The sequence below is a fragment of the Aquarana catesbeiana genome, linkage group LG02, assembly GCF_042186555.1.
Source record: "Aquarana catesbeiana isolate 2022-GZ linkage group LG02, ASM4218655v1, whole genome shotgun sequence".
Classification (NCBI taxonomy): Eukaryota; Metazoa; Chordata; class Amphibia; order Anura; family Ranidae; genus Aquarana; species Aquarana catesbeiana.
The window spans coordinates 71,023,391-71,050,892 of record NC_133325.1 but is presented as its reverse complement, the minus strand read 5'-3'; the positions used below and the strand labels follow the sequence as shown (position 1 = coordinate 71,050,892).

The window sequence follows — 27,502 nt, the reverse complement described above, 5'->3', positions numbered from 1 at the left end:
TGTGAACTTACCATGTAGGCCTCCTGCACATGGACGCTCTTGAGCATACAACGAAAACTGTGAGCGTATTTTTGCAGCTAGGATACCCAACCACCCATAGTAACGAACATGTACAGGCACACGGCTTTACGTATGCATGGGTAAGGAGTGGTGTACACCCACATTCAGCCATATATTACTATAGGCACCCGTATGAAGCAGCTATGTTTCAGGCATGGAAATACACCCACAATTCACACAGAATGCCCTAAGGCACTTGTGTGCATGGGGCCTTACACCACACATACCAGCTCAGCAGCCACGTGGTGTGCTGTACTTCCAAATTTAGGCCTCCAGCAACAGCTTCTCAAGAAGATTCATAGAACATTGAGTAGCTACTGTGAATTTTATTTCTCTTTGGTAGGCAAGACACTAAAACCAGGAATAGAACTCACAAAGCAACAAATCTGAGTTAATGACCTAAAATTAAGATTAGATGTTCATGTAAGATTACACCATCCCATACTTCTCCCTGAAAATACAAGTCACCTGGCTGCCATTCTAAGGCCAGCCATACATAGAGTGAATTTCTTCCCTGCTACCATGGGTTGCAGGAAAAAAATATGCTCGATTCCCCCATCAACACAGTGTTGATGCAGGAATCCCTCCTGCTGGGCCATTGTCTTTTCCTGGAAGGGACAGCTTCCCCCACCAGGAGAAGACAAATGATTATTGCTAGAGGCTATAGCAGCCGCTAGCGATAATCCAGGTAAAACCTAGCATGCTGGTTGTACCCAAGTTGATCGATTATACATGGTTCGAATCTGATTCGGCAGAGATTCGAGCTGTGTATGGTCTGCCTAATTCCTAATGACTTCCGGACAACTTTCTAATCTGGAAGCCTGGACTTCCTTGGGCAGATTTATTAAAGGAGTTGAGAATCTTTACAAAATGAATTGTGTTAGTACTCCCAACTATCCTATCATGTGCAGATGAAACAAGTAAATAGGAATTAGCCTTTTGCCTGATTGAATAATTAAGATGAATATTCTTATAATTTTTGTGATGGTTGTCAACTCTTTATACAAAAAAAAATGAAAACCCCATACACACTCCCCACCCCTTAGTTCCCCCTGTACTTATCTCCAGTAATGCTGAGCTGTTAGTGCCAATGCAGCCAGTTCAGCGATTTCAAATCCCAGCTCTTCTCCCTCTCCTGGTCCTTCCCAGAAGAACTGCAAAGAGAAGAGGGAGAAGAGCTGGGATTTCAAATCCTCCCCTGACTGCTGGACTGGCTGCACGGGTCCTGACAACTCATCACCCACGGAGTTAAGATTATAGCAGGGACCTGGGGGATGGGTTGAGGGTTGGTGAGGAGGGTGTACGGTTAGTTCAACTTTTAATTTTTCCCTGAAAAGGTGAACACTAATGTAGGTCAGTTACCATATCTGTATAGTTGTTCCAGGTCAGTGTGATAGCCAGAAAACTAGCATTTTTAGAAGGAAGGATCAACAATTACAGCCTCTATATATTTTTGATGGTGGGTTTCTTTTAAGACGGAACTTCATCCAAAAGGGAGGGGAAGTTTCCGCTTCCTCCTCTCTCACCTTGGACACTTTTTTTTGCCTAGGTGATCCTAGAGGAAGTTCGCTCCTCCCATTGCCTCCAGCCTCCTGAGTCACGTCACAAGTCCTAAAAGGCTGCGGGGTCATTGACTAAGTGCAGCTGGAATCTGGCAAGGAGACAAGGAGTCACAGCCCGATTCCCACACTAAAAAAGGCTGGCCCTAGGGACCCAAAGACCGGTGAAGAACCGGCTCGGGATAGGATAGTGCTGGATCCCTGGACAGGCAAGTGTCTCTTTTTAAAAAGGCAGCAGCTAATGTAATTGTAGCTGCTGTCTTTATTTTATTATATTATTTTTTTGTTCCTAGGGTGGAGATCCTCTAAGTAGTCTAGCCATAAACTGAGAAAAGCATTGACATTTATTAGAAAGGTAAGAATAGGGGTCTATAAAATAGGAGTCAGTTTTACACACTAGGTTCCAGCAGAACATATAGATTTTTATATCTTACAGCCAAGCAACTTACATAACAGAAGGTTCTGTGAATACCTAAATAAATAAATAGCAATATATTAACAATGTCTGTTAAATGGTGAGAAAATATATTTCATATACATAAAGACTTTAACAACGTACAGAGCAATAAAACGGCAGTAACCCCATAATGCTGAATAAACATAATATATTATGTTATATTATGTATTATATTTTACTCTATACGGTTTAAATCCATTCATTTAATTGCTAAAATAAGAGCTGCCCTTTACAACATATACATGATTCCTCTCATAGGACGGGAAGGCGTAAAAATATGTAAACCTTAACACAGAAAATGCAGCAATAATCACAGAAAATCTTAATAAGGCAAAACATAGACGTAGGGGCGGAAAGTATTCAGACCCCCTTAAATTTTTCACTCTTTGTTATATTGCAGCCATTTGCTAAAATCATTTAAGTTCATTTTTTTCCTCATTAATGCACACACAGCACCCCATATTGACAGAAAAACACAGAATTGTTGACATTCTTGCAGATTTTGGCCGTCCGGCCAAACTGAGCTATCGGGGGAGAAGAGCCTTGGTGAGAGAGGTAAAGAAGAACCCAAAGATCACTGTGGCTGAGCTCCAGAGATGCAGTCGGGAGATAGGAGAAAGTTGTAGAAAGTCAACCATCACTGCAGCCCTCCACCAGTCGGGGCTTTATGGCAAAATGACCTGACGGAAGCCTCTCCTCAGTGCAAGACACATGAAAGCCCGCATGGAGTTTGCTAAAAAAAAAAAAAACACCTGAAGGACTCCAAGATAGTGAGAAATAAGATTCTCTGGTCTGATGAGACCAAGATAGAACTTTTTGGCCTTAATTCTAAGCGGTATGTGTGGAGAACACCAGGCACTGCTCATCACCTGTCCAATACAGTTCCAACAGTGAAGCATGGTGGTGGCAGCATCATGCTGTGGGGGTGTTTTTCAGCTGCAGGGACAGGACGACGGGTTGCAATCGAGGGAAAGATGAATGCAGCCAAGTACAGGGATATCCTGGACGAATAACCTCCAGAGTGCTCAGGACCTCAGACTGGGCCGAAGGTTTACCTTCCAACAAGACAATGACCCTAAGCACACAGCTAAAATAACGAAGGAGTGGCTTCACAACAACTGACTATTCTTGAATGGCCCAGCCAGAGCCCTGACTTAAACCCAATTGAGCATTTCTGGAGAGACCTAAAAATGGCTGTCCACCAACGTTTACCATCCAACCTGACAGAACTGGAGAGGATCTGCAAGGAGGAATGGCAGAGGATCCCCAAATCCAGGTGTGAAAAACTTGTTGCATCTTTCCCTAAAAGACTCATGGCTGTATTAGATCAAAAGTATGCTTCTACTAAATACTGAGCAAAGGGTCTGAATACTTAGGACCATGTGATATTTCAGTTTTTCTTTTTTAATTTTTTTTTATAAATCTGCAAAAATGTCAACAATTCTGTGTTTTTTTTGTCAGTATGGGGTGCTGTGTGTACATTAATGAGGGAAAAAAATGAACTTAAAATGATTTTAGCAAATGGCTGCAATATAACAAAGAGTGGAAAATTTAAGGGGGTCTGAATACTTTCTGTCCCCACTGTATGTCCAGGTAGGTGTACTTTGATATGTATCTGAATGACAATCCTGAGGTCACCCATCTAATGATTCCCTTCTTGTGAGATACATTCATTTTTATATAAGTGTGGATGTCCTTTCCAGCAGAGCTCCAAGGTTTCGGGACATATCTGCTTGTGCTTTATTATAAAAAATTGCTTCTGTGCCACCAGTGACCTCGGAATCTGGGGATGAATTAGATACAAATCCTGGTTTTTAGCCATACGTAGTCTTTTTTTTTTTTTTCAATCAGCGGGTTGAATGAAAGAAAATGACTTGATTCCCCCATCTGCACACTCGAGGTGGATGGGGGAATCCCTCCCATTGAGCCTTTGTATTCTGACAGCGGTGAGAATCCCCAACCGTCAGAATACACTGATTAAGAGAAAAATTTCCAACAGGCTGGTTGTACACAAGTGGATCAATAGTTCAACCAGCCTGCCCATACATGGATCCAAATTTGCCTGCTGAATCGGCTGAATTTCGATCCTTGTATGGGTAACTTAAAGTGCTTTAACTTACCCTTACATTCTACCATTCAAAGGCCATTCCTAGAGGAAGAAAATCCAGGTATCAGAGCCTTCAACATTTAATAAAGGTAAAATGGAACTCGATCCTTTTTTTCTCTAATTGTAGATAGATTTGAGAAGGTTCAAACTTCAAGGAGTTGTAATGTCAGAAGGTTTTTTTATCTGTCTATGCATTAGGATAAAAATCTTCTCTGTGTAGCAGCATCCCCCAGCCCCCCCCCCCCAATACCTACCTGAGCCCCATCTCTCTCCAGCAATGTTCACAAGTGTCTTAGCTGTCCGGGACTCTCCTCCCGATTGGCTGAGATACAGCAGCGTCGCTATTGGCTCCCACGGCTGTCAAAGTTAATTAGCCATTTAGAAGAGAGAGGGGCGGGGTCAGGTCTCCGTGTCTAAATGGACACACGGAGCTGTGACTTGGCTCGGGTGCCCCCATAACAAACTGCTTGCTGTGAGGGCACTCAACAGGAGGGAGGGGCTGGCAGCACAGAAGAGGGACCTGAGAAGAGGAGGATCGGGGCTGCTCTGTCAGCGCAGGTAAGTATAACATGTTTGTTATTCTAAAAAAAAAAAAAACACGAGACTTTACAATAACTTTCAGTCACGCTTTCATTGCTGCCTGTGACTCCATCTGAGAGAATTGTCCTCCATTTGTCTTGTTGACCATCCTCATCCGAAAAGAAAATGAGAATTTAAATATTTTATAGTTGTCACCAAAACAGGAATAAAGATGAGAAATCCCCCACTGGGGTCACCTATTCTGATGCCAGTTGTCAAAGTTTGGGTTTCTCCTCATCGCCTCCCCTTTTTGACACAGACAGCAATAAAAATCCTTTACAAATCTTTTTAACACTAAAAAACATTTTGTTTGGAATGATAAAGGTTAGTACTTAACCTCGTCCCGCCAATGTGGCCCATATATGTGGCCTCTCAGCAGGTGGGCTTTATCGCAGAGAGGACGCATATATGCGGCCCTATGCAAACACTTTTCAGCACAGGCACCAGCAGGGAACGGAAAGCTCCCGATGCATACTAGCGATTGAGAGCTTTCCGATCATGTGACCGCCGTGACAGCCAATCACAGCGGTCACATGACCCCAATGCCCGCCTCCTGGTATTTAGAAGCTCTTAAAGCGGAGGTTCACACAAAAATTGAACCTCCGCTTTTCGGAACTCTCCCCCCCTCCGGTGTCATATTTGGCACCTTTCAGGGGGGAGGGGGGTGCAGATACCTGTCTAAGACAGGTATTTGCACCCACTTCCGGCATAGACTTCCATGGGAGTCTATGCCTCTTCCCGTACCCACCGCGCTGTCTGCTGGGACACACACGGGTCCCAGAGACAGCGGGGACCAGTTAGGAAGCGCAGCGCGACTCGCGCATGCGCAGTAGGGAACCGGGAAGTGAAGCCGCAGCGCTTCACTTCCTGATTCCCTTACAGAGAATGGCGGCGGCAGCACCCGAGGACCGAGGGACGATTCGGTCTTGGGTGCCGGCATCGCTGGACCCTGGACAGGTAAGTGTCCTTATTTTAAAAGTCAGCAGCTGCAGTATTTGTAGCTGCTGACTTTTAAATTTATTTTTTTTTGCGGGACTCCCTCTTTAAATGGCCAGGAGGCAACAACAGGAAGGTGTTAACTATGCCAGCTACACTCAAGGGGGATGTGGGTCTTTAAAGCTGACTTCCAGGAAGAGAGCTAAATATACATTTGAAATACATATAAGGCAGTGGCTTCACCTCAAGGATGTTTGTCAATCCAGTCCTGAGATTTACACAGCTCGGCCACGCAACACAGTCCTGTCAGGCAGGGGAGGGGACCCATTCATTTTCCGCTGCAGTTAAACAACATATCATCCCTCCCCAAGCCCGTGACTGAACAGTGAGAGAAGAAAACATCAGATTGATGAGTTAATTTCTCTCTCCTCTGTAAAAATGCATATGCATTTTTGTCACATTTCCAGAGCGTTTTGCACCTGTGAAAAAACAAAAAAACGCAACCACTAGTGCATTTTGATGTGGTTTCCATTTATTTTAAAGGGAGATATGCGTTTTTGATGTTTTTTTTTTACCGCACCAAAAATGCAGCCAGCAGGATTCAATATTTAATCCTTCCCTACTCCCTTAAAGTGAATGTTTTGGTTGAAGATATACATTTAGGCCTCATGCACCTATGATCCACTGTTATCAGATGTTTCTAGGTGTCTCTGTGAGCATATCTACCACTTAGTGCTGTGGGTCCTCTCACTGGCCGATACGTCACTACTGTAATGGCCCGTACACACGAGTGGAATTTCCGTCGGAAAAATCTTGGATGTTTTTTCAGACGAAATTCCGCTCAAGCTTGCCTTGCATACACACGGTCACACAAAAGTGCGACCGTGACCGCCAAGAATGCGGTGACATACGACACTACGACGAGCTGAGAAAATGAAGTTCAATGCTTCCGAGCATGCATGTTTTTTTGCACATCGGAATTGCATACAGACAAACGGAATTTCCGTCAAGAACTTTTTCCGTCGGAAAAATAGAGAACCAGCTCTCAATCTTTTGCTGGCGGAAATTCAGACAGAAAAAGTTGGATGGAGCATACACACGCATACACACACAAAAGCTCTCATCACACTTTTTTTGACGGAAATTCCGACAGTGTGTATGCAGCATTAGGCGTTATTAGGTGTCATGTGCATGGGTGCCTGAGACCATACAACATAGAATATGGGCATATTTCCATGCCAGGGACATAACTATAGTAATGAATGGCTATACAATAGCTGTAGGCAGGTATACGCTGTAGTTAAGTAAAACTCACACATTAGGTATAAATATCTTGTGTGTAAATATGGTGTATACCTGCGTACAGCTAGAATGCATTATTATGGGCAGCTGTATGCTACAAATGTGTCTCTCGGGTGCAAAAATACACCTGTTGTATGGCCTCACCTGTCCATGTACGAGGCATACTTGTCACAGTAGTGGCCAGCAAGAGGAACCACCACACCAAGTGTCCGATATGCTCACTGGCATACCAGGAAACATAAGGTTTTTCTTCACAAGCTGCCATAGAGATATATTGGTATGTATTGGTCCCACGGTTGTGCCAGGATATGGCTGTAATACACTTTTTGTTAAACTGAACTCACCTCACCATAGTATTATGAATAGAAGTGTAAACAGAGAATGGTTTCAGCACATACATACCTCCCTAATGAAGAGCAGATAAAAATACCATATAGCGGATTCTGTATTTTTTATGCACAAGTAAATATAAATACATTCATAGAAATCGGTGCTTAGTTGGTCCTCTCCCTGAAACTACACTACCTAAAACCCAAACGCCTGGTGAGCTGCACCCTCACATCCATCATTAGGTATGGAATAAAGTCAGCCATATGCGGTATAGTGGGGGGCATATTCTGGAAGAAAGTGGTCCCTGAGATGTACCAGGTTGGAGGGGAGTCGATTAGCTCCAGTGCAGGTCCTCCTGTTGCAGAGAACTCTGTAAAGTCTGCATGTCTCGTAATAACTGGAGGTTCTTCTTGCTCTTCTCTCCTGGACTGCCTCGGCCCTGACGGATCTTTGCTGGTGGTTTATCCTTTCCCCGTTGGTGAGACTTCAAGGCTTGAGTCGATGGCTCCCTTTTTGGTCTTGATTCCCTCAGTAATTTTGTAAGCTGTGTAGGGGTAAATTTGTATGAGTGAACAGCATTTCCAATTACCAATATTCATGTTAAAATGAAGTGGAAGATGATCAAAGATCAAATGATCCAGACGGGTAAGTGATAGTAAGCAAAAAAAAACATCTCCATAGTTTTATGATTAAATGAGAAGTTATCTAGCATTCTGTTAGATACACATGACACATTTAAGATCTGAGACCCTTGGGTTCCTCATGTACTCACTTCTATGAATCTATTCCCACTCATAAAGCTATAGCTACCCACAAAGCTTACCTGGAGCTTGGCTCGTGGCTCGGGCTTCCAGCCTTGTGTTTCCCCTTCTCCCTGCGTTCTTTCCCTTCTTCCTTGCTCCTTTCTCTAAGCTCTTTTTTGCTTTCATCTTCTTAATCCACCATACATTTGCTCCATTTTTCCACCATTGGAGCAAATCGATACCCCTGTTACCAAGCAATCACTGTTAAGCTGGTAGTTTGCTGACAACAGTTCCAGACCCAAGGATCATGAGGCCACTTTTCATTCACCTCTTATTTTCAAGCTGGAACCCTGCTGTAATATTATGAAGATGTAACTTCTATGCTGTGATCCCCACATATTGAAGGCCCTGTGCCATTAGGCCCCCTTTTTTTGTATTCCACCTGGGACAATGTTCAGCCCCTTTCTTTGCTTTTATTGTCCACTGCAATGACTAAACATAACCCTTGCAATGGAAAAGAAAAATAACTAAATCAGCTTTTGCTGCACTATTCATCTTCAAACCAGAGATTTCCCCAATAGTCTTGTTTTTGCAATTATATGTCCTCATTCTGATGGCTACCATCATTCAACACACTCCCCCCTGAGCCCTGGTTGTCCTAGACCAGTGATGGCGAACCCTGGCACCCCAGATGTTTTGGAACTACATTTCCCATGATGCTCAGCTACACTGCAGTGTGCATGAGCATCATGTTTAATGTAGTTCCAAAACATCTGGGGTGCCAAGGTTCGCCATCACTGACCTAGACCCACCCACTTTGGACAGTGAAAGGAGAAGCAGGAGAGTAATGAGCTCATCTCTGTCACTTCGATCGGCATACTTTTTCATCACATGAACTGACCTACTCCCTGTGCTGCATCTTCCTCTCACACTTCAAGCCTGCTAACCAAGAACTGCAGGAGGCTGATACTAGGTCACATTCAGGTACTTACACTACTTGCATTAAAATATAAAATTCAATGATTTATTAAAGTAGAATTAAACCCAATTACTCGAGCACGGGAAGATTTACCCCCTTTCAAGACCATGCCATTTTTTGCTATACAGCACTGCGTCACTTTAACTGACAATTGCGTGGTCATTTGGGGAAAAAAAAAAAAAAAAGATATATATTGATATCTCTCTCTCTCTCTCTCTCTCTCTCTCTCTCTCTCTATATATATATATATATACACACACATACACACACATATATATACACACATACATACATACTTTCTACTATAAAACAGATCCATTAAAAAAAAAAAAAATCAAAATTTCTTCATAAATTTAGCCCAATGTGTATTCCACTACGTTTTTGGTAAAAAAAATCCCAATAAGCGTATATTGATTAGTTTGCACAAAAGTTATAGCGTCTACAAACTATGATAGATATATGGAATTTTTATTTATTTATTTTTTCTTACTAGTAATGGCGGTGTTCATTGATTTATATTGGGACTGAGATATTGCGGTGGAAAAATCAGACACCAAGTGACACTTTTTTGGGGACCAGTGACACGAATACAGTGATCAGTGCTAAAAATATGCACTCTCACTGTACCAATGACACTGGCAGGGAAGGGGTTAACATCAGAGGCGATCAAAGGGTTAAATGTGTGCCTAGGGAGTGCTTACTAACGGTGTGGGGGATATGCTTGTACTATGGGAAGGCAGAGATCAGTGTTCCTGCTTTGCAGAAACACAGGATCACTACCTTTCCTTCTCACAGAACGGTGATCTGCCTTGTTTACATAAGCAGACCACCATTCTGCTTCTCTCCCGAATGATCGGCGTGCCCCGGCGGACATCGAGGCCATGAACCCGCTGATTGGCTCCCACTGTGTCCAATCACAAGGGGGGAGCGGGTCGCTAGCGGCGTGTGCGCGCACCCCAGACTGGGAATTGCAGGACCATGTACAAATATGTATTTTGCACAGGAGAGCCGCCTTGCCTCTGTATATGTACAGTATATGGTCGGCAAGCAATTAAAAATGCTCCCCTCCTAGGGCCTATTCCAACTAACCAGTGTAAGAAAGATATACTTACGGATTTGCAGGCCGCTCCGATATGGTCAAGTAATCTCCCCTGTGTGAGCCAGCGCTGAGGAGAGGGACAAAGCACCTGACAATGGCTGATAATACTTGGACATCACCAATAGGCTCCTATGGCCCATCTCTTGTCTGCACTTCCGCCTTTCCCCTCCAGCCCCTGCTATCTGACAAGGGGGAGAAAGATTATTGTGATCGAACCGGAGCAGCCTGAAGATAGGCAAGTATATACATCTTTCTTACACAGGTTAGTCAGCATAGGTGTTTGGAGGAGGGAGGGAGCATTTTTTTTAACAGTAGGTAAATTTTGCCTGGAATTCTACTTTAACGATTACAAAGCTGCAATACTTTTATATCTACTGAGAATTCAGCTTTAAAGTAAATCTCATTAAAAATAAAAATTTTCACTTGATGTGAATCAGTATGGCACAAGTCAGCTATTAACCAAGTACATTTTTTTTTTTTTTCCCCAAAAAAAATAAAAACAAAAATTGCGCCATGCACCTTTCTGTAAGCTAGAATGGCCATATGGTTCCTGTTTACCATGAGCAGTGTGGATGTTTCATATATTAAGAGACTGCAGAAAATCTATAGATTTTTTTTCAATCAGACCGACTCTATCACTGCTGACGTGCAGCGAGATGATGAGACGGGCAAAAATCAAACTGCAGCAAAAACTATTCAGGAATCATTGCAGCAGAGTGACTATTGCTGATCCTGTGTACACACATTTATAAACTGTATGCAGAAACAAGGTTTATAATACATTAAAGTGGTTCTAAATGCTCAAGGTTTTGTACTTTTAATTTATTTCCATTTTAGGCTTTCAAGCATACATCAGTGTTTTGCGAGTTTGGTGCTGTTGGACGGCTTCAGTAATGTCCAGGAGCCAAGCACAGCAGCTGTCAACATAAAACTGGTGTTAAGGACCCTCTAGTGCAGGGCTCAAAATTTCAAGTCCTGAGCTACTAGCCAGGCCTCAAGGGTTACTCGCCACCATTTGCCCCACAACACGCCCTGCCCCTAAACACGCCCCGCCCCCTAAACACGCCCTCATAAATTATCTCATTAAATGACACTTAAATGTTTTATGCAGAATTAAGTTCTAAAAATAATTAACCACTTCAGCCCGGGACCATTTGGTTGGCAAAAGACCAGAGCACTTTTTGCGATTCGGCACTGCATCGCTTTACTGACAATTGCGCGGTCGTGCGACGTGGCTCCCAAACAAAATTGACGTCCTTTTTTCCCCACAAATAGAGCTTTCTTATGATGGTATTTGATCACCTCTGCGGTTTTTATTTTTTGCGCTAATAACAAAAAAAAAAGCGACAATTTTGAAAAAAAAAAAAACATTATTTTTTACTTTTTGCTATAATGAATATCCCCCCCCCCCAAAAAATATATAAAAAAAAACATTTTTTTCCTCAGTTTAGGCCGATACGTATTCTTCTACATGTTTTTGGTAAATTTAATTGGTTTGCGCAAAAGTTATAGCGTCTACAAAATAGGGGATCGTTTTTTGGCATTCTTATTAATATATATTTTTTTTTACTAGTAATGGCGGCGATCAGCGATTTTTATTGTGACTGCGACATTACGACGGACAGATCGGACACTTTTGGCGCTATTTTGGGTCCATTCACATTTATACAGCGATCAGTGCGATTAAAAATGCATTGATTACTGTGTAAATGTGACAGACAGTGAAGGGGTTAACCACTAGGGGGTGCTGTAGGGGTTCAGCGCGTCCTAGGGAGTGATTCTAACTGTGGGGTGGATGGACTATGTGTGACACTACACTGATCACCGCTCCTGATTTCAGGGAGCTGTGATCAGTGTCCTGTCACTAGGCAGAACAGGGAAATGCTTGTTTACATCAGCATTTCCCGGTTCTTCCTCTCTGAGAGACGATTGCGGGTATCCCCGCAGACATCAAGTCCGCGGGACCCGCGATCACACTCATGGAGCTCGCAGCAGGCGCATGCCTGTAAGCCGCTTCTTAAAAGGCAACGTACAGGTACGTTAATATGCCTGTACGTATATCGGCGTGAGCCGGTCGGCAATCAGTTAACAACAACAACTTTATCCATGCCCACCAATGCAAGTTGCCTGTGCCCACCAATGCAAGCTGCCTGTGCCCACCAATGCAAGATGCCTGTGCCCACCAATGCAAGATGCCTGTGTCAACCATCTACCATGCAGCCTGTGCCCACCATCCAGCCTGTGCCCACCATCCACCATGTGCCCAGTATGCACCCTGTGTCCACCATCCAGCCTGTGCCCACCATCCACCATGCAGCCTGTGCCCACCATGCAGCCTGTGCCTGGGAGGAGAGGAACAGGAGAGCGGCCCGGATGTTCAGAGCGCAGCGCAGGGAACACAGCGATAACAGCTTTCATTTCAATTGCTGTGTTCCCGCCGCTCAACGTCATATACAGCCCACACCCTCCGCTCCAGGCAGCCCTTCCTCGCCAGCCCTCAAAATGCACTCGCAAAATGAAAGCAGGCGAGTGCAATTTTTGAGGGCTGCTCTAGTGGATCATATAGAGACCTATCCTGAGAGGAAATCGGACACTTTAAAATTCTCCTCAAAGCCTTTTTTTGCATCAGAATAGTTACATATTTTGGTCCATCCTCAGTAGGTATATTTATAATTTGTTACTGATTGTACAAAGAGTGTAACCCACCCTTGCTTGGTGTTTGCGTACTTTGGTTATCTGGTCAGCTTTTGCTTCCATTTTCCTCACTACAGCTGCCAATTCATATTCAAGATCCGTTTTCAGGCGGTCGGAATTTGCTTTATGAATCTGCTTCAGCAGCTCCTGGTGGTCACTAAAAAAAAAAAAAAAAAAAAAAATAATAAATAGAAGTCATTTATCTTATAGAACAGAGATGGTTCTTATCTGCATCTTCTACACTAGTGGTTCCCAACCCTGTCCTCAAGTACCCCCAACAGGACATGTTTTGGGAATTTCTCTTAGATAAAAAACAGCTGTCCAAAATACCAAGCCATGGACTCTGATTTAAAGCACCTGTGCAAGATGAAGGAAAACCTGCAAACATGGCCTGTTGGGGGTACTTGAGGACTGAGGTTGAGAACTACTGGTATAGACAAAGAAAGCAAAAAGTGAAAACAATCATATTGCAAATAACAAGCAGCACATCAACAATTTAAATGGACACAGCAAAAAAGAGAAAACACATACAAACTCAACCCACAAGCTGCAGACAGGGATGAAGAGCAGAGCCCTAAAGGTGCACATAGGAAGGAGAGGAAAGCTGCGCAGAAAAATAAATAATAATAAATAAAACCAAGGCTACTCATGAGAGAACAACCTCGTGGAAAACAGTGAATAGTGTATAACGATTTGTGACCAGAACTCAATAAAGATAGACTAGTCCAAACAGAGGAAAATCCAATCAATCCATGTGAAGATCGTGTAGAAACTTGGGATGAATAAACACCACCTATAGTGATCCACCACCATATGAATGTCACGCTTACCAGAGGGCAAGCTTGATAAGCCTGTAATGAAATCGGACATCCAGACACCAAACCAACAGCGTCATCTCTCTGTAGTCAGCATCAAGGGTAAGCCAGAAGTTCAGCAGGTAAACAGGGCACACACCAATCACCGGCTCATGGGGATGGAAGGAAACCAACCATAGTGTGAATCCGTATAACAAAATTTATTGTTATAAAAGAAGATTGCACTTACAGAAATTAAGCAGTAAAAAGGCATCCATTAAAAACAGTTCGCCAGCTGGCTTGCATACACCCACTCACATCCGGGTCGCAATGACGTCAGTGCTTCAACCTCCCGACGCACGTTTCGTCTATAACCGACGTCGTCTGGGGAACGGGCGACGCACTGACTCATCGCATTTAAATACAAGGTGTCACATCAAGTGTACATAGAAAAACAAGATTCAAGCATTATCAATGAATGCATTCAGGTCTATATCAACATTCAACCGAAGTTTGTGTAGCATTTACATTTTTTTGTGTAGCATTTTACAGGCTTATCAAGCTTGCCCCCTGGTAAGCGTGACATTCATGTGGTGGTGGATCACTGTAGGTGGTGTTTATTCATCCCAAGTTTCTACACGATCTTCACATGGATTGATTGGATTTTCCTGTTTGGACTATTCTATCTTTATTGAGTTCTGGTCACAAATCGTTATACACTATTCACTGTTTTTCACGAGGTTGTTCTCTCACGAGTAGCCTTGGTTTTATTCATTATTATTTTTATTTATTTTTTTGCGCAGCTTTTTTCTCCTTCCTATGTTTGTTTTTCGTGTATATCGCACAATTTTAGCTGCTGCCGTTAGGGTTCATTTGGTTAGCGCGGTATATTTTCCTTTTCCCTAAAGGTGCACATACCTGCTCTGTCAAATCAGGGATAGTTTGGCACCTGGTAGCATCAAAGCTTCTCCTTATATTCGGTTTGTGTTTCGGACAAAATAAAAAAGCAAGGGGAAGCTTTGATGCTACCTCCAAAAACATACATATGCGAAAATAAATCCTTCCTCTAGTAGAGTGTCTCTTTAACCGCTTCAAATATCGGGCACTTTTACCCCCTTCCTGCCCCGGCCAATTTTCAGCTTTCAGCGCTGTCACACTTTCAATGATATTTGCGCGATCATGCAACACTGTACCCAAACAAAATTTTTGTCATTTTTTTTAAACAGAGAGCTTTCTTTTGGTGGTATTAAATTGACACTCGGTTTATTATTTGATGCTAAAAAGACCAAATTTTGTTTCTGGTAGAACATTTTGTAATTTTTCTCCTTCACTGATGTGCGCTGATGGGCACGGATACGCTGCACTAATGAGCAGGCACTGAAAGGCTGCACCGGCAAATTGGCATCACTGATGGGCACTGTTGGGAATGTACTGCTGATCAGTGCCCTGATTATCTGTACAGTCTCCCCCCGTGAGGAAATGCCCCTAATCGGCTCTCTTCTCAAACTGTCAGTGTGAGGAGAGGAAAGCTGATAACCGGTATTTCCTTGTTTACATGTGATCAGCTGTGATTGGACACAGCTGATCACATGGGTAAAGAGCAGCATCATCGGCTCTTTACCGAGATCGGGGATGCACCTTGTCCCAGGGAGTGGTAAAGAGTTAAAACCCATTCTAGATTTTTATTGCCCCCAGAGTCTGTGCTGGCGGAACCACTATTTGTTCTTCTGTTCACTGGGAACAGGGATAAAAAGTAGGGCTGCAACTAACGATTATTTTCATAATCGATTAGTTGGCCGATTATTGTTTTGATTAATAACCTTAAAAAAAAAAAAAAAAAAAAGTGTGGTGTATAATTTAGTTAATATGTAAAGTTTAAAAAAAAGGCAATTTATTCTTAAATATCTCTATGCAGTGGTAAATAAAAATAGCCAACTATATGGTTAGGGAGCAAAATATCGAATCCACTCTGAGAATAACAGACAGAAGAGATATACTGTATATACTATTAGAGGAGAGATAAGAACGTTCGTTTGATTTTCTAATCATTAGTGGGGTCAAATCGACGTTCATTTTCAACCAAAGTAATGGGAAAATTTGGAAATAATAAAAAACTTCTTGGTGAAAGGAATTATCAGACAGTTATTGTGGTTTTCGTTCAGAAATTACAATTATTTTAAAAACAGAATGTTAAAAACAAGTGAAAATGTCAAACATTCTTTCATTCATCGAATGTACAAAGATTTTTCGTCTGAATATCCTCATCTGAAAATTGATCGGTGTGGCCAGCATAAGGCTCTGTGCACACCTAGGTAGTTTGCTTTTGATCTGTTTCTGCAGTGCTCTTTGCTGTGCGTTTTGATTTTTTCGCATGTGATTTTGCTGCGATTTGCATTTTTTTGGGCCAATTTGTTGTTGGGCAGATTAAAAAACACAAATTGCTGCAAAAATGCATTACATGCTTTTCTGCAGCTTCTCCATTGAAGTATGTTGAACCAAAAAAGCACAGTTTTGCGTTAAAAAAAAGTCACGGACGCTTTCGAAATATGCAGCGGCTGAAAAAGCATAGATGTGAAAGTGTCCCATAGGAAACCATGTAAATGAACTGTAGTCCGTTTCTGCAAAAAGCACCAAAAAACACATAGGTGTGAACCAGGTCTAAGACATTTAGTAACATAATGGGGTAAAAACTAATATTAGCCCTTTATAGTACAAAAAAAGCAAATAATCACTACTGTAAGGGGTTCATTATTTTTTACTGTAGAACTGTGAAAGAAATAGTTACAGTAGCGATTATTAGCTCTTTTTGTACTATAAAGGGCTCATTTTAGTTTTTTTTTAACCACATTATGTTACTGGCCGATTAATCGATTATGAAAATAGTAATTTCATAATCGATTAGTTGTCGATTAATCGATTAGTTGTTTCAGCCCTAATAAAAAAGGATGGGAAATTAATACATTTCAAGTTGTCACAAGAATAGAGATGAAATTTGGGGATGCTTATGGTAAAAGCTGTCTAGGGCCTGGTTCACACCTATGCATTTTTTAGTGCGTTTTCAGATTTGCAGAAACATACTACAGTCCATTTAACATAATTTCCTATTTGTCACAATCACATTTTTTGGAAAGGGTCAGGGACTTTATCCCACAGTAGGGTGTTTTTTAGGTTCAACAGACTTCAATGGAAATGCAGTGTTTGCGTTTTTGCTGGTTTCTCCTGCAAGGCAACAGACACCTCCCAAAAATGCATAACACACAAGGAAAACATATCAACTGTAACCTGCATTGGTATGAACCAGGCCTAATGGCCCGTACACGCGATCTGAAAATCGGACGAAAAATACCTCTTTTGAAGCGATCGTACGATAATCGAATCGTTAGTACACAGCTTTCGAGAGCTGATCACGACAGTTCATCCGATATTACCCGATGGGACACACACGAACATTTTTCTCGTACGATACCAGATCGTACAATTTATTTTTCATACATCATGGGACACAGAGTTTGGATAATATTCATTACCTACTGGGTTATACACAATCTCCAAGTGAATGGACATTGGTAGACAATGTCTTAGACAGGAAGTGTTCCCCTATATAACATCTCCCATACAGGAAGTACTTCAGTTTTTTACAAGTGTCTGCAAGGTGGATGGGCACGTTTGTTTGAGCTCCAGGTCTCAAGTCCCAAAAACAGTTCTTAAACGAATCAAGGGGTTGACCAATCGGATCCATTTGACACAGGCTCTATATGCTTAGATAAATGGTACCTGAGCCTCGCAAAGAAGACACAAGATCCTGTGAGGTTTTGCCTGTAATGCGAAGGGTGCTAAACCCTGCGAAGTGGAATCCTGGACACCACAGCGCCAAGGCATTCCTGCAGGGTGCTGTACAGGTCCAAGGGAGTGGACCCTAATCATGAAAAGGGTACCCAGTCCTTGAAGGTGCTCAAGTGACAGGAACCCGCCGTGATGGGTGAAAATTGGGCTCTTAGTTTCTAAGCTGCCCCGCGCCTGGAAAGGTAAGTGAAATCCCCTTTTTTACTTATTGTGGGGTGTGCCAGTGATTGTAACAATCAGTCAAGATAGCTAGAGGCCGGACACCTGTGTGCGGTGACCATACGGGGGAGTTTTAGGCAAGCTGTTGGTGTTTGCAAAGTGTACCTTTTTTGCTTATGTCTGGCTGTTTTTTACCTGTATGATGGTGCGCCATTTTGCCTTGGTTTGCCATGGCGCACGTGCATTCGCAAGAACGCTGCTGTGCTCAGCAGTTTGTTTGGTGGCAATGGCGCACGCGGCTTCGCCATAGGCGTTGTGCACACTCGAAGCTGCGCATGCGCCGTAGCCTAATTTGGGCGCACGGAGATTCGCGCCATATGCAAATACAGCCGCGCCCATTTCCTGGACCGCGCATAACGTCCCAGCGCACAGTCAGCTTATTTAATCTGTGTATGCCAAGCATGTGGTGTTTCCAGAAGGCAGCTGTGGGACACAGAGCAGGCTCTGAACCAGGCATTTGCAGTTGTTCATTTCTCCTTACCCGGGTCACGCGAGTCACCAGGTGCTGCTTGGCAGGCTAAGTTGCTTAGCAGGATTGTTGCATAGGGGCTTGGTGAGCTCTATTAAAGGGTCTCACTTCTGAGGTGTGTTAATACTACATCAGAAAAAAAAAAAAAAACAAACAATCTCCTGCGCTTGGGAGCTTAGTCTACGGGTAAGTGGTGCGGCCAACCCACTGAATGAAACAATGCCTGCAGTCTTGCTGCCCTCCTCAGAACAATGGGTATTCTTAAAACTGAAACATAAAGAGGAAAGGAGGGCGCACCGACCTTGTGCATTACCAATGGTAAAATGTATTAAACTATAACAGCAGTAGTCATACTTACAAACGAGCGTAAAACAAAAGGCTTATCAGTAGATGAGACTACGTCTCTGAACGCCTGCAACCCAGACCGGATATTGGAGAGGTCAGATGGCATCACAAACGGCGGGCGCGTTTCAAGGGCGTACCCTCTTCCTCAGAGCCAAAGCGGTCCGGGTTGCAGGCGTTCAGAGACGTAGTCTCATCTACTGATAAGCCTTTTGTTTTACGCTCGTTTGTAAGTATGACTACTGCTGTTATAGTTTAATACATTTTACCATTGGTAATGCACAAGGTCGGTGTGCTCTCCTTTCCTCTTTTTTTGTGTTAATACTACATCCAGCTACTCATTTTTGTGGCTTGTAAATGTCTTAAAGAGGAGCGGGAATAACATTACAGGGAAGGGCACACCTATGTCGTCAGTAGCTCCTGATGAACCTAGTCGTATCCCTAGTGTTGTATCCCCTGAAAGACCAGAGGCTTCCGGGCAATCTGAGCCGCTATGCCCATCTGGTATGAGGCCTACAGTCAACGCTGCTGCTTCATCCTTTATCGCAAAGGATGAACTGTCCTCTGCCCTAGCCGGGTTAGAGCACAGGATTGCTGGCATGATTGCCACCATCCCACAGGGTGGCAAGAAGCGTTGCTGGGTTGAGGATGGGGAAGAGCTAAAATCTCAGGTTCTGTGGAGGGCCTGGCGGAGGAGTCTGCTTCTGAGCAATCTGGACAACAAGATATACAGTTGGTGTCTGCTTCAGTCACAGAGGCTTTTGATCCAGACTCTTACCGAGATTGTTCATTCTGCCTTTAAGTTGCCTCTTGAAGAGGTTACTGAGCCCCCCCGGTCCTCTTTGGGGTCCATGAGGCCTCTTCAGGCCTCACAGGCTTTCCCCTTACACCCACTATTGAAACAGGCGGTGTATTCTGATTGGGAACATCCCAACAGGATTTTTGTTTCTCCTAAAAGATTTTCCCTTCTATATCCCATGGACGAAAGGTTCATCAAGAAGTGGAGCATGCCAGCCGTAGATGCAGCAGTCTCTTCCTTAAACAAGAACTTAACTTGTCCGGTGGATAATGCACAGGGCTTGAAAGACCCTGTTGACAAGAAACTGGAGTCATTATTAAAAGGCTTCCTTTTCTTTGGCCAGTTCAGCTATTCAGCCAGCTGTTGCAGCAATTGGTATCTGCCAGTCCGTAAAGGATCAGGTCAGATGGCCTGACAGGCCTAACCAGGAGGATGATCTTGCTGAAAATAAGACAGATATTCCTCTAGCGCTGTGTTTTGCTGTTGGTGCCTTAAAGGATTCAATACAGCAGGTTTCTCGTTTCGTTTGTCTCTCTTGCCAGTACATACAGTGGGGACAGAAAGTATTCAGACCCCCTTAAATTTTTCACTCTTTGTTATATTGCAGCCATTTGCTAAAATCATTTAAGTTCATTTTTTCCCTTAATAATGTACAGACAGCACCCCATATTGGACATAAAAACACAGAATTGTTGACATTTTTTCAGATTTATTAAAAAAGAAAAATTTGGAAATTTGCCAGCATTGGGGATGGCCAGAAGTCGACCTATTGGCATCCAGGTTCAACAACAAGCTACAGCAATTTGTGTCCCGAACAAGGGATCCTCTGGCAATCGGAGCAGATGCTCTGGTAGTTCCATGGAGCCAGTACTCCCTGGTTAATGCTCCCCCCCCCCCCCCATCGCTCTCCTTCCACATTTGTTGCACAGGATTCGGAGAGAGGGGGTTCCAGTCCTTCTGGTGGCACCAGCCTGGCCCAGAAGGCCCTAGTTTGTGATTGTGAGACTGACAATAGATGGGCCATGGACGCTTCCACTTCGCCCCGATCTACTGTCTCAAGGTCCTATATTCCACCCCAATTTATAGTCTCTAAATTTGACGGCATGGCTATTGAAGCCAGGGTGTTGAAGGACCGGGGCATCTCGGGACCAGTGGTATCTACCCTAGTAAATGTTAGAAAAGCTGTCACTAGGAAGATCTATCATAAGGTCTGGAAGACTTATATTGCTTGGTGTGAAGCCAGAAAATGGCATCCTTGGAAATACGCGATTGGGGGAATTCTCCCTTTTCTACAGTCAGCTGTGGAAATCAGGTTGTCAGTATTCTTCCAAAGGCCTTTAGCCTCCCATTCGCTGTTCCAAACCTTTATGCAGGGGGAAATTCGTTTGCTTACCCTCATCAAATCACCTATGTGTCCTTGGGACTTGAACTTGGTGCTGTCTGTGTTACAGAAACCATTTGAGCCTATCAAGGAAATTCCATTAGACTTGCTGTCAAGTAAGCTAGCATTCCCGATGACCATCACCTCAGCTAGAAGGGTGTCGGAGTTGGCGGCCGCTTCGTGCAGGGAACCATACTTTATCCTTCACCACAACAGGGTCGCGTTACGACCCGTTCCATCCTTTTTGCCAAAAGTGGTGTCAGCCTTTCATTTAAATCAGGACATTATTTTGCATTCTTTTTTCTCTCAGCCACAGTCGGCGGAAGAGACGACTGCATTCTTTGGACGTTGTCCGGGCAGTCAAGGTTTATTTGTCTAGATCTGCGGAGATACGAGGATCAGACTCCTTTTTTGTTTTACCAAAAGGACCCAAGAAAGGGCAGGCAGCTTCCAAAGCTTCCATTGCCAATTGGGTCTGTCAATTGGTTATTAAGGCCTATGGTCTGAAACGTAAAGCTTCTCCCTGTAGGATAAGAGCTGATTCTACCAGGAGTGTAGGAATCTCCTGGGCTTTTCGCCATCAGGTATCTGTGGCTCAGATTTGTAAGGCTGCTACCTGGTCTTCAGTGCATACATTCACAAATTTTTATCAAGTGGATGTTCGAGCAGCCGAGGATTCGGCTTTCGGACGCAGTGTACTGCGGGCTGCCGTATAAGGTCTGATGGCTATTGTTTAGCAGGGTGTCTCTCTCCCCTCAAGGCTATTGCTCTGGGACATCCCAGTAGGTAATAAATATTAGCCTAATGCTGTGTCCCATAATGTATGAAAAAGAAAATAGGATTTTTTTGACATACTTACCTGTAAAATCCTTTTCTTTAAGTATCTCATGGGACACAGAGATCCCTCCCCTCTTTTTTGAAGAACCGCAGGGAAAATGGTTAGGTTAAAATGCCCATGCGATTTTCCTGTAGGCCATGTTTTGAAAAAGGTGTGAACTGAGCCTAAGAGGGGATTTCCCCTCACTTCCTTCTGTGTAGACAGGACAGGAGGATATGAGACTCCGTGGGTTTCTAACCCTTCTCTATTCTATCCAAAAAGAAAAGGTTTTTATTTTTTCACCCCTTTCTTTATTTTTTGCGACTCTAGTGGGACCCAATTAGTTTTTTTTTCCAAGAGTTTTTTTTTTTTGTGTGTACATAATTCGGCTCAATTGAGTTGTTTTTTTTTTTTTTACTATCTGCCTGTATTGAGTTTTTAGGCAGAAGTGTCTATAATGCCATCTTTATCTATATCATCTTTTACTCACAAGCTCATCTGGCCAAACTCATCTTCCAGAGTGAGTAAAAGTTCAGAGAGGTCCTGATAGGCTCTGGAATCTGTATCGTTCTTCCATCTCACTCCATACATTTTCCTGTCTATAGGCTGGTCACTGACCACACGATCATTACATAGGACCTTATTGTGCTGTTTCATGAGATGCAGAACATGTTGCACATTTGCTCCCACTGAATGGCTTGGAGCTGTTGACTGAAAGACAAAAAGCACACAAAATAAACATACATAAGTGATCTCTTTAAAGTGCAACACAAACTAAAGCCTTTTTTGGAAAGATATGGTCAGATTTTCATGGTTGTCCCCACTGAGCCCCTCATGTCCAGTTTGTGCCACTGATACAGGAAATGAAGGGAAATAAAAGCTAAGCTAACATTTTTTTCTTAGCAAACCACATACGCTATATCCGTGTTTCTTAACCTTTTAGGGTGAAGTACCCCTGCAGCTCTAAAAAAAAAAAAAAAAATTCCCAAATTATATATATTTATTTTACACAGTGACTTAAAAAAAAATATTTATACCCCTTGGAATTTTCCACATTTTGTCACGTTACAACCAAAAATGTAAATGTATTTTATTGGGATTTTATGTGATGGACCAACACAAAGTGGAGCATAATTGTGAAGTGGAAGGAAAACGATAACTAGTTTTCAACATTTCTTACAGATAAATATGTGAAAAGTGTGGTGTGCATTTGTATTCAGCTCCCCTGAGTCAATACTTTGTAGAACCCCCTTTCACTGCAATTACAGCTGTAAGTCTTTTTGGGGATGTCTCTACCAGCTTTGTACATCTAGAGAGTGACATTTTTTGCCCATTCTTCTTTGCAAAATAGCTCAAGCTCTGTCAGATTTGGTGGAGAACATCTGTGAACAGCAATTTTCAACTTGCCACATATTTTCAATTGGATTTAGGTCTGGACTTTGACTGGGCCATTCTAACACATGAATATGCTTTGATCTAAACCACTCCATTGTAGCTCTGGCTGTATGTTTAGGGTCGCTGTCCTGCTGGAAGGTGAACCTCCACCCCAGTCTCAAATCTTTTGCAGACTAACAGGTTTTCTTCTAAGATTGCCCTGTATTTGGCTCCATTCATCTTCCCATCAACTCTGACCAGCTTCCCTGTTGCTGCTGGAGAAAAGCATCCCCACAACATGCTGCCACCACCATGTTTCACAGTGGGGATGGTGTGTTCAGGGTGATGCTCAGTATTAGTTTTCCACCACACAAAGCATTTTGCTTTTAGGCCAAAAAGTTAAATTTTGGTCTCATCTGACCAGAGCACCTTCTTCCACATGATTGCTGTGTTCCCCACATGGCTTCTCGCAATTGGCAAATGGGATTTCTTATGGCTTTCTTTCAACAATGGCTTTCTTCTTGCCACTCTTCCATAAAGGTCAGATTTGTGGAGTGCACAACTAATAGTTGTCCTGTGGACAGATTCTCCCACCTGAGCTGTGGATCTCTGCAGCTCCTCCAGAGCTACCATGGGCCTCTTGGCTGCTTCTCTGATTAATGCTCTCCTTGCCTGGCCTGTCAGTTTAGGTGGACGGCCAGGTCTTGGCAGGTTTACAGTTGTGCCATACTCTTTCCATTTTCGGATGATGGATTGAACAGTGCTCCGTGAGATGTTCAAAGATTGGGATATTTTTTTTTTATAACCTAACCCTGCTTTAAACATCTCCATAACTTTATCCCTGACCTGTCTGGTGTGTTCCTTGGCCTTCATGATGCTGTTTGTGCACTAAGATTCGCTAACAAACCTCTGAGGGCTTCACAGAACAGCTGTATTTATACTGAGAATAAATTACACATAGGTGGACTCTATCTACTAATTAGGTGACTTCTGAAGGCAATTGGTTCCACTAGATTTTAGTTAGGGGTATCAAAGTAAAGGGGGCTGAATACAATTGCACGCCACACTTTTCAGGTATTTATTTGTAAAAAATTTCCTTCCACTTCACAATTATGTGCCACTTTGTGTTGGTCTGTCACATAAAATCCCGATAAAAAACACATTTATGTTTTCGGTTGTAACATGACAAAATGTGGAAAATTTTAAGGGATATGAATACTTTTTCAAGTAAATATATATATATATATATATATATATATATATATATATATATATATATATATATATATATATATATATATATATATATACACACACATACATATATACATACATACATATATACACATACACTTTTCATCAATGTAACCTATTCTGGTGCAAAACAGACTCCTTTCCTATTAGGATTTGCCTTTAAGTTATTATATTGTGAGAATTACAGCTTACCTTTCCTGCCACAAACGGAACATCTCCAAGGCTCAGCCTGTAGTGGGGTTGTGTCTGTCTGCTATGGCTTAATGAGCTGGATTTCTGTAGTAAAAGACAAAGTGATAACACTTATTACCACTAGCAGCAATAACAGATCTCCCAATACATGCTGAACTCTGCCAGACGCGAGTAGAGGAGAGCCAATTAGTGGCTCTCCTGACAGGGGGGGTCTGCGCTGATCGTTTATCAGCACAGCCCCCCCCTCAGATCACCACACTGGACCACCAGGGATCGCCACTAGGACCACCAGGGAAGGGGGCAACAAGTGGATGGCCAGGTATGTACCCCAGGGCCATCCACATGTGCCCAATCTGTGCCCACAAATGGGCACTGATTGGCACCATTATATAGCAGTGATGCCCAGCAATGCCACCCTTAGGGGCATCAGTGCCATCAGTGCCACCCATCAGTGCCCATCACTGCCACCCATAAGTACCCATCAATGCCACCTATGAGTGCCCATCAGTGCCGCATACCAGTGCCACCTATCAGTGCCCATCAGTGCCGCCTATTAGTGCCCATCATCAGTATCCGTCAGTGCCACCTCATCGGTGCCCACCAGTGCCGTCATACAGCCATATCAGTGCCCGTCAGGGCAGCCATATCAGTGCCCGTCATTGAAGAAGAAAACGTACTTATTTTCAAAAGTTTTTAATAGAAACAAAGAAAAACTTGTTTTTTTTCAAAATTTTCGGTCTTTTTTTATTTGTTGCGCAAAAAATAAAAACCGCAGCGGTGATCAAATACCACCAAAAGAAAGCTCTATTTGTGGGAACAAAATGATAAAAAAAATTGTTTGAGTACAGCGTAGCATGACCGCGCAATTGTCATTCAAATTGCGACAGCGCTGAAAGCTGAAAATTGGCCTGGGCGGGAAGGTGTCCAAGTGCCTTGGTATTGAAGTGGTTAAAGAGGGTAAACCTTCCGAGGCTGAAGTGGTTAAACTGAGAAAATGTACCATTTTAAGAAAAAAATAAGATCATTTTGAAATTGATGGCAGCAACATGTCCAAAAAAAGTTGGGCTAGGGCAGTGATGGCGAACCTTGGCACCCCAAATGTTTTGGAACTACATTTCCCATGATGCTCCACTACACTGCAGAGTGCTGGAGCATCATGGGAAATGTAGTTCCAAAACATCTGGGGTGCCAAGGTTTGCCATCACTGGGCTAGGGCAACAAAAAGCTGGCAAAGTAAGCGGTACTAACAAAGAGGAGCCGAAAAAAGATTTTTGTAACTAATTAGGTTAATTGACAACAGGTCAGTAACATGATTGGGTACAAAAAGAGCATCAGAGTGTCTCAGAAGTGAAGATGTTCAGAGGTTTACCAATCTGTGAAAAGTTGCGTCAGAAAACTGTCGATTTCAGAAAATTAGTCAACGTAAAAATTGCAATATCGTTATAATTTTTACAGTGTAAACATTTGATGCGTTTTCTATTGTGAATAATATCTGGGTTTCTGAGATTTGAAAATCATTGCATTTTTTTAATGTAGATTTTACACAGTGTCCCAACTTTTTTGGAATTGGGGTTGTATTAATTATGTATCATTACCTTCTCAGTATAAGATGTGGGCTTTGTGCTCTTTGCATCTTTTGTGAGTGATGTTAAAGATTTGAAAAGAATTCTGTTGGTTTCCAGACTTGATTGCAGCTGCAAAATACAAAATGGACCGACTTAATGAGTCAATGCAAAGAAAAGGATGATCTCAAAAGTATAGTATCCAAAAGCAACAAATCAGATTTTACTCTCTTGTATTCTCATCCGCTGGCGTTCAATCAGAACTAAACTCCCCAGTATACTCACCTCCACATTCCAGCAATGCGGCGGTCACATTCCTCGCAGGCAGCTGTCATTTCCCCAGGTGCCTGGTTTTGGGCTGTTTGATTGGCCGGTGGGGGCAACATCATCCCACGCATGTGCACAGGGTTTAGTCATTGTGGCACAGCCAAAGTGCGCCGGGAATGCTCGTTGAACTGCGCAGCTCAATGTACAGTCTGTGAAAATATGCAAGCAACAGGTACAATTGTGTTATTGCAAATGAGACACAGCATGTCTTTTCTGCAATACAAAGCTGCCTGCTTGCTGTTTTCTTAAAAGCTAGATTTAGTCACACTTTAACCACTTGAGCTCCGGAAGATTTTACCCCCTTCATGGCCAGGCCATTTTTTGCTATTTACCTCTATGCGACTTTAACAGGTAATGGCGCGGTCATGCAACGCTGTACCCAAATAAAATATAGATATTTTTTCACACAGATAGAGCTTTCTTTTGGAGGTATCTGATCAACGCTGGATTTTTGTTTGTTTTTAAATTTACTTAAAGGTTCACCCCAAAATAAAAAATTGCATTAATATTCTTAAAAAAAAAAAAAAGTTTTAACTTACCTTAAACCCCTGTTGCTAGGCAGTCTTCCTAATCTGCCTCTTCCTATTCTGCGGCGCTTCCTCCTCTTCGGCGAGCGGCCCGGTTGCCTTCTGGGACATGTGTGTATCCCAGAAAACACCGGGGCCATTCACAAAGCGTCGCACGACTCAAGCATGCGCAGTAGGAAACGGGCAGTGAAGCCGCAAGGCTCCACTGCCTGTTTCCCTTCGTTAAGATGGAGGCGCTGGCAGCCGATCAAATCAATGGACGGATCGGCCTCGGGGGGCCGACATCGCGGGCTCGCTGGACAGGTAAGTGTCCTTATTAAAAGTCAGCAGCTACAGTGTTTGTAGCTGCTGACTTTTAAAAAAAAAAAAAAAAAAATTGCGGCTGGAACACCCCTATAATAAACAAAAGACCAAAAATTTGGAGAACAAATTTTTTTTACTTTCTGCTACAAAACATATCCAATAAAAATGTTTAAACAATCTAATTTCTTCATAAATGTTGGACAAAATGTATTCTGCTACATGTCTTTGATAAAAAAATTTAAAAAAAAATCCCAATTAGTGAATATAGATTGGCTTATGCGAAAGTTATAGCATCTACAAACTATGGTATATAAACTGGAATTTTTTTCATACTACTAATGGCGGTGATCTACAACTTTCAACGGGAACGCAAAAGTGCGGAAGGCAATCTGACACTGAGGGGAACTGACTGCCATGGACATTGCCAGTGAGATACTATACATTGTCACTGTAC

The 27,502-nt window shown here is 42.8% G+C and overlaps 1 protein-coding gene across 4 annotated transcripts in view; it reads right to left on the bottom strand.

Moving 5' to 3' along the window:
- Positions 1-27,502, bottom strand: part of CEP57 (centrosomal protein 57) — a 64,552-nt gene that overhangs the window by 1,057 nt on the left and 35,993 nt on the right. For 2 of the 4 annotated variants that reach the window (XM_073613032.1, XM_073613030.1), the window contains 5 exons: positions 25,925-26,023; positions 24,330-24,413; positions 22,000-22,220; positions 12,858-13,002; positions 1,946-7,874 (listed from right to left, as the gene is read on the bottom strand). In XM_073613032.1, coding sequence (XP_073469133.1) covers positions 7,665-7,874; positions 12,858-13,002; positions 22,000-22,220; positions 24,330-24,413; positions 25,925-26,023 — 759 coding nt within the window. In that variant the 3' untranslated portion in view covers positions 1,946-7,664. Of the gene's footprint in view, positions 1-1,945; positions 7,875-12,857; positions 13,003-21,999; positions 22,221-24,329; positions 24,414-25,924; positions 26,024-27,502 lie in introns of those variants that run through there. The other 2 variants (XM_073613031.1, XM_073613033.1) reach the window with 2 other exon arrangements.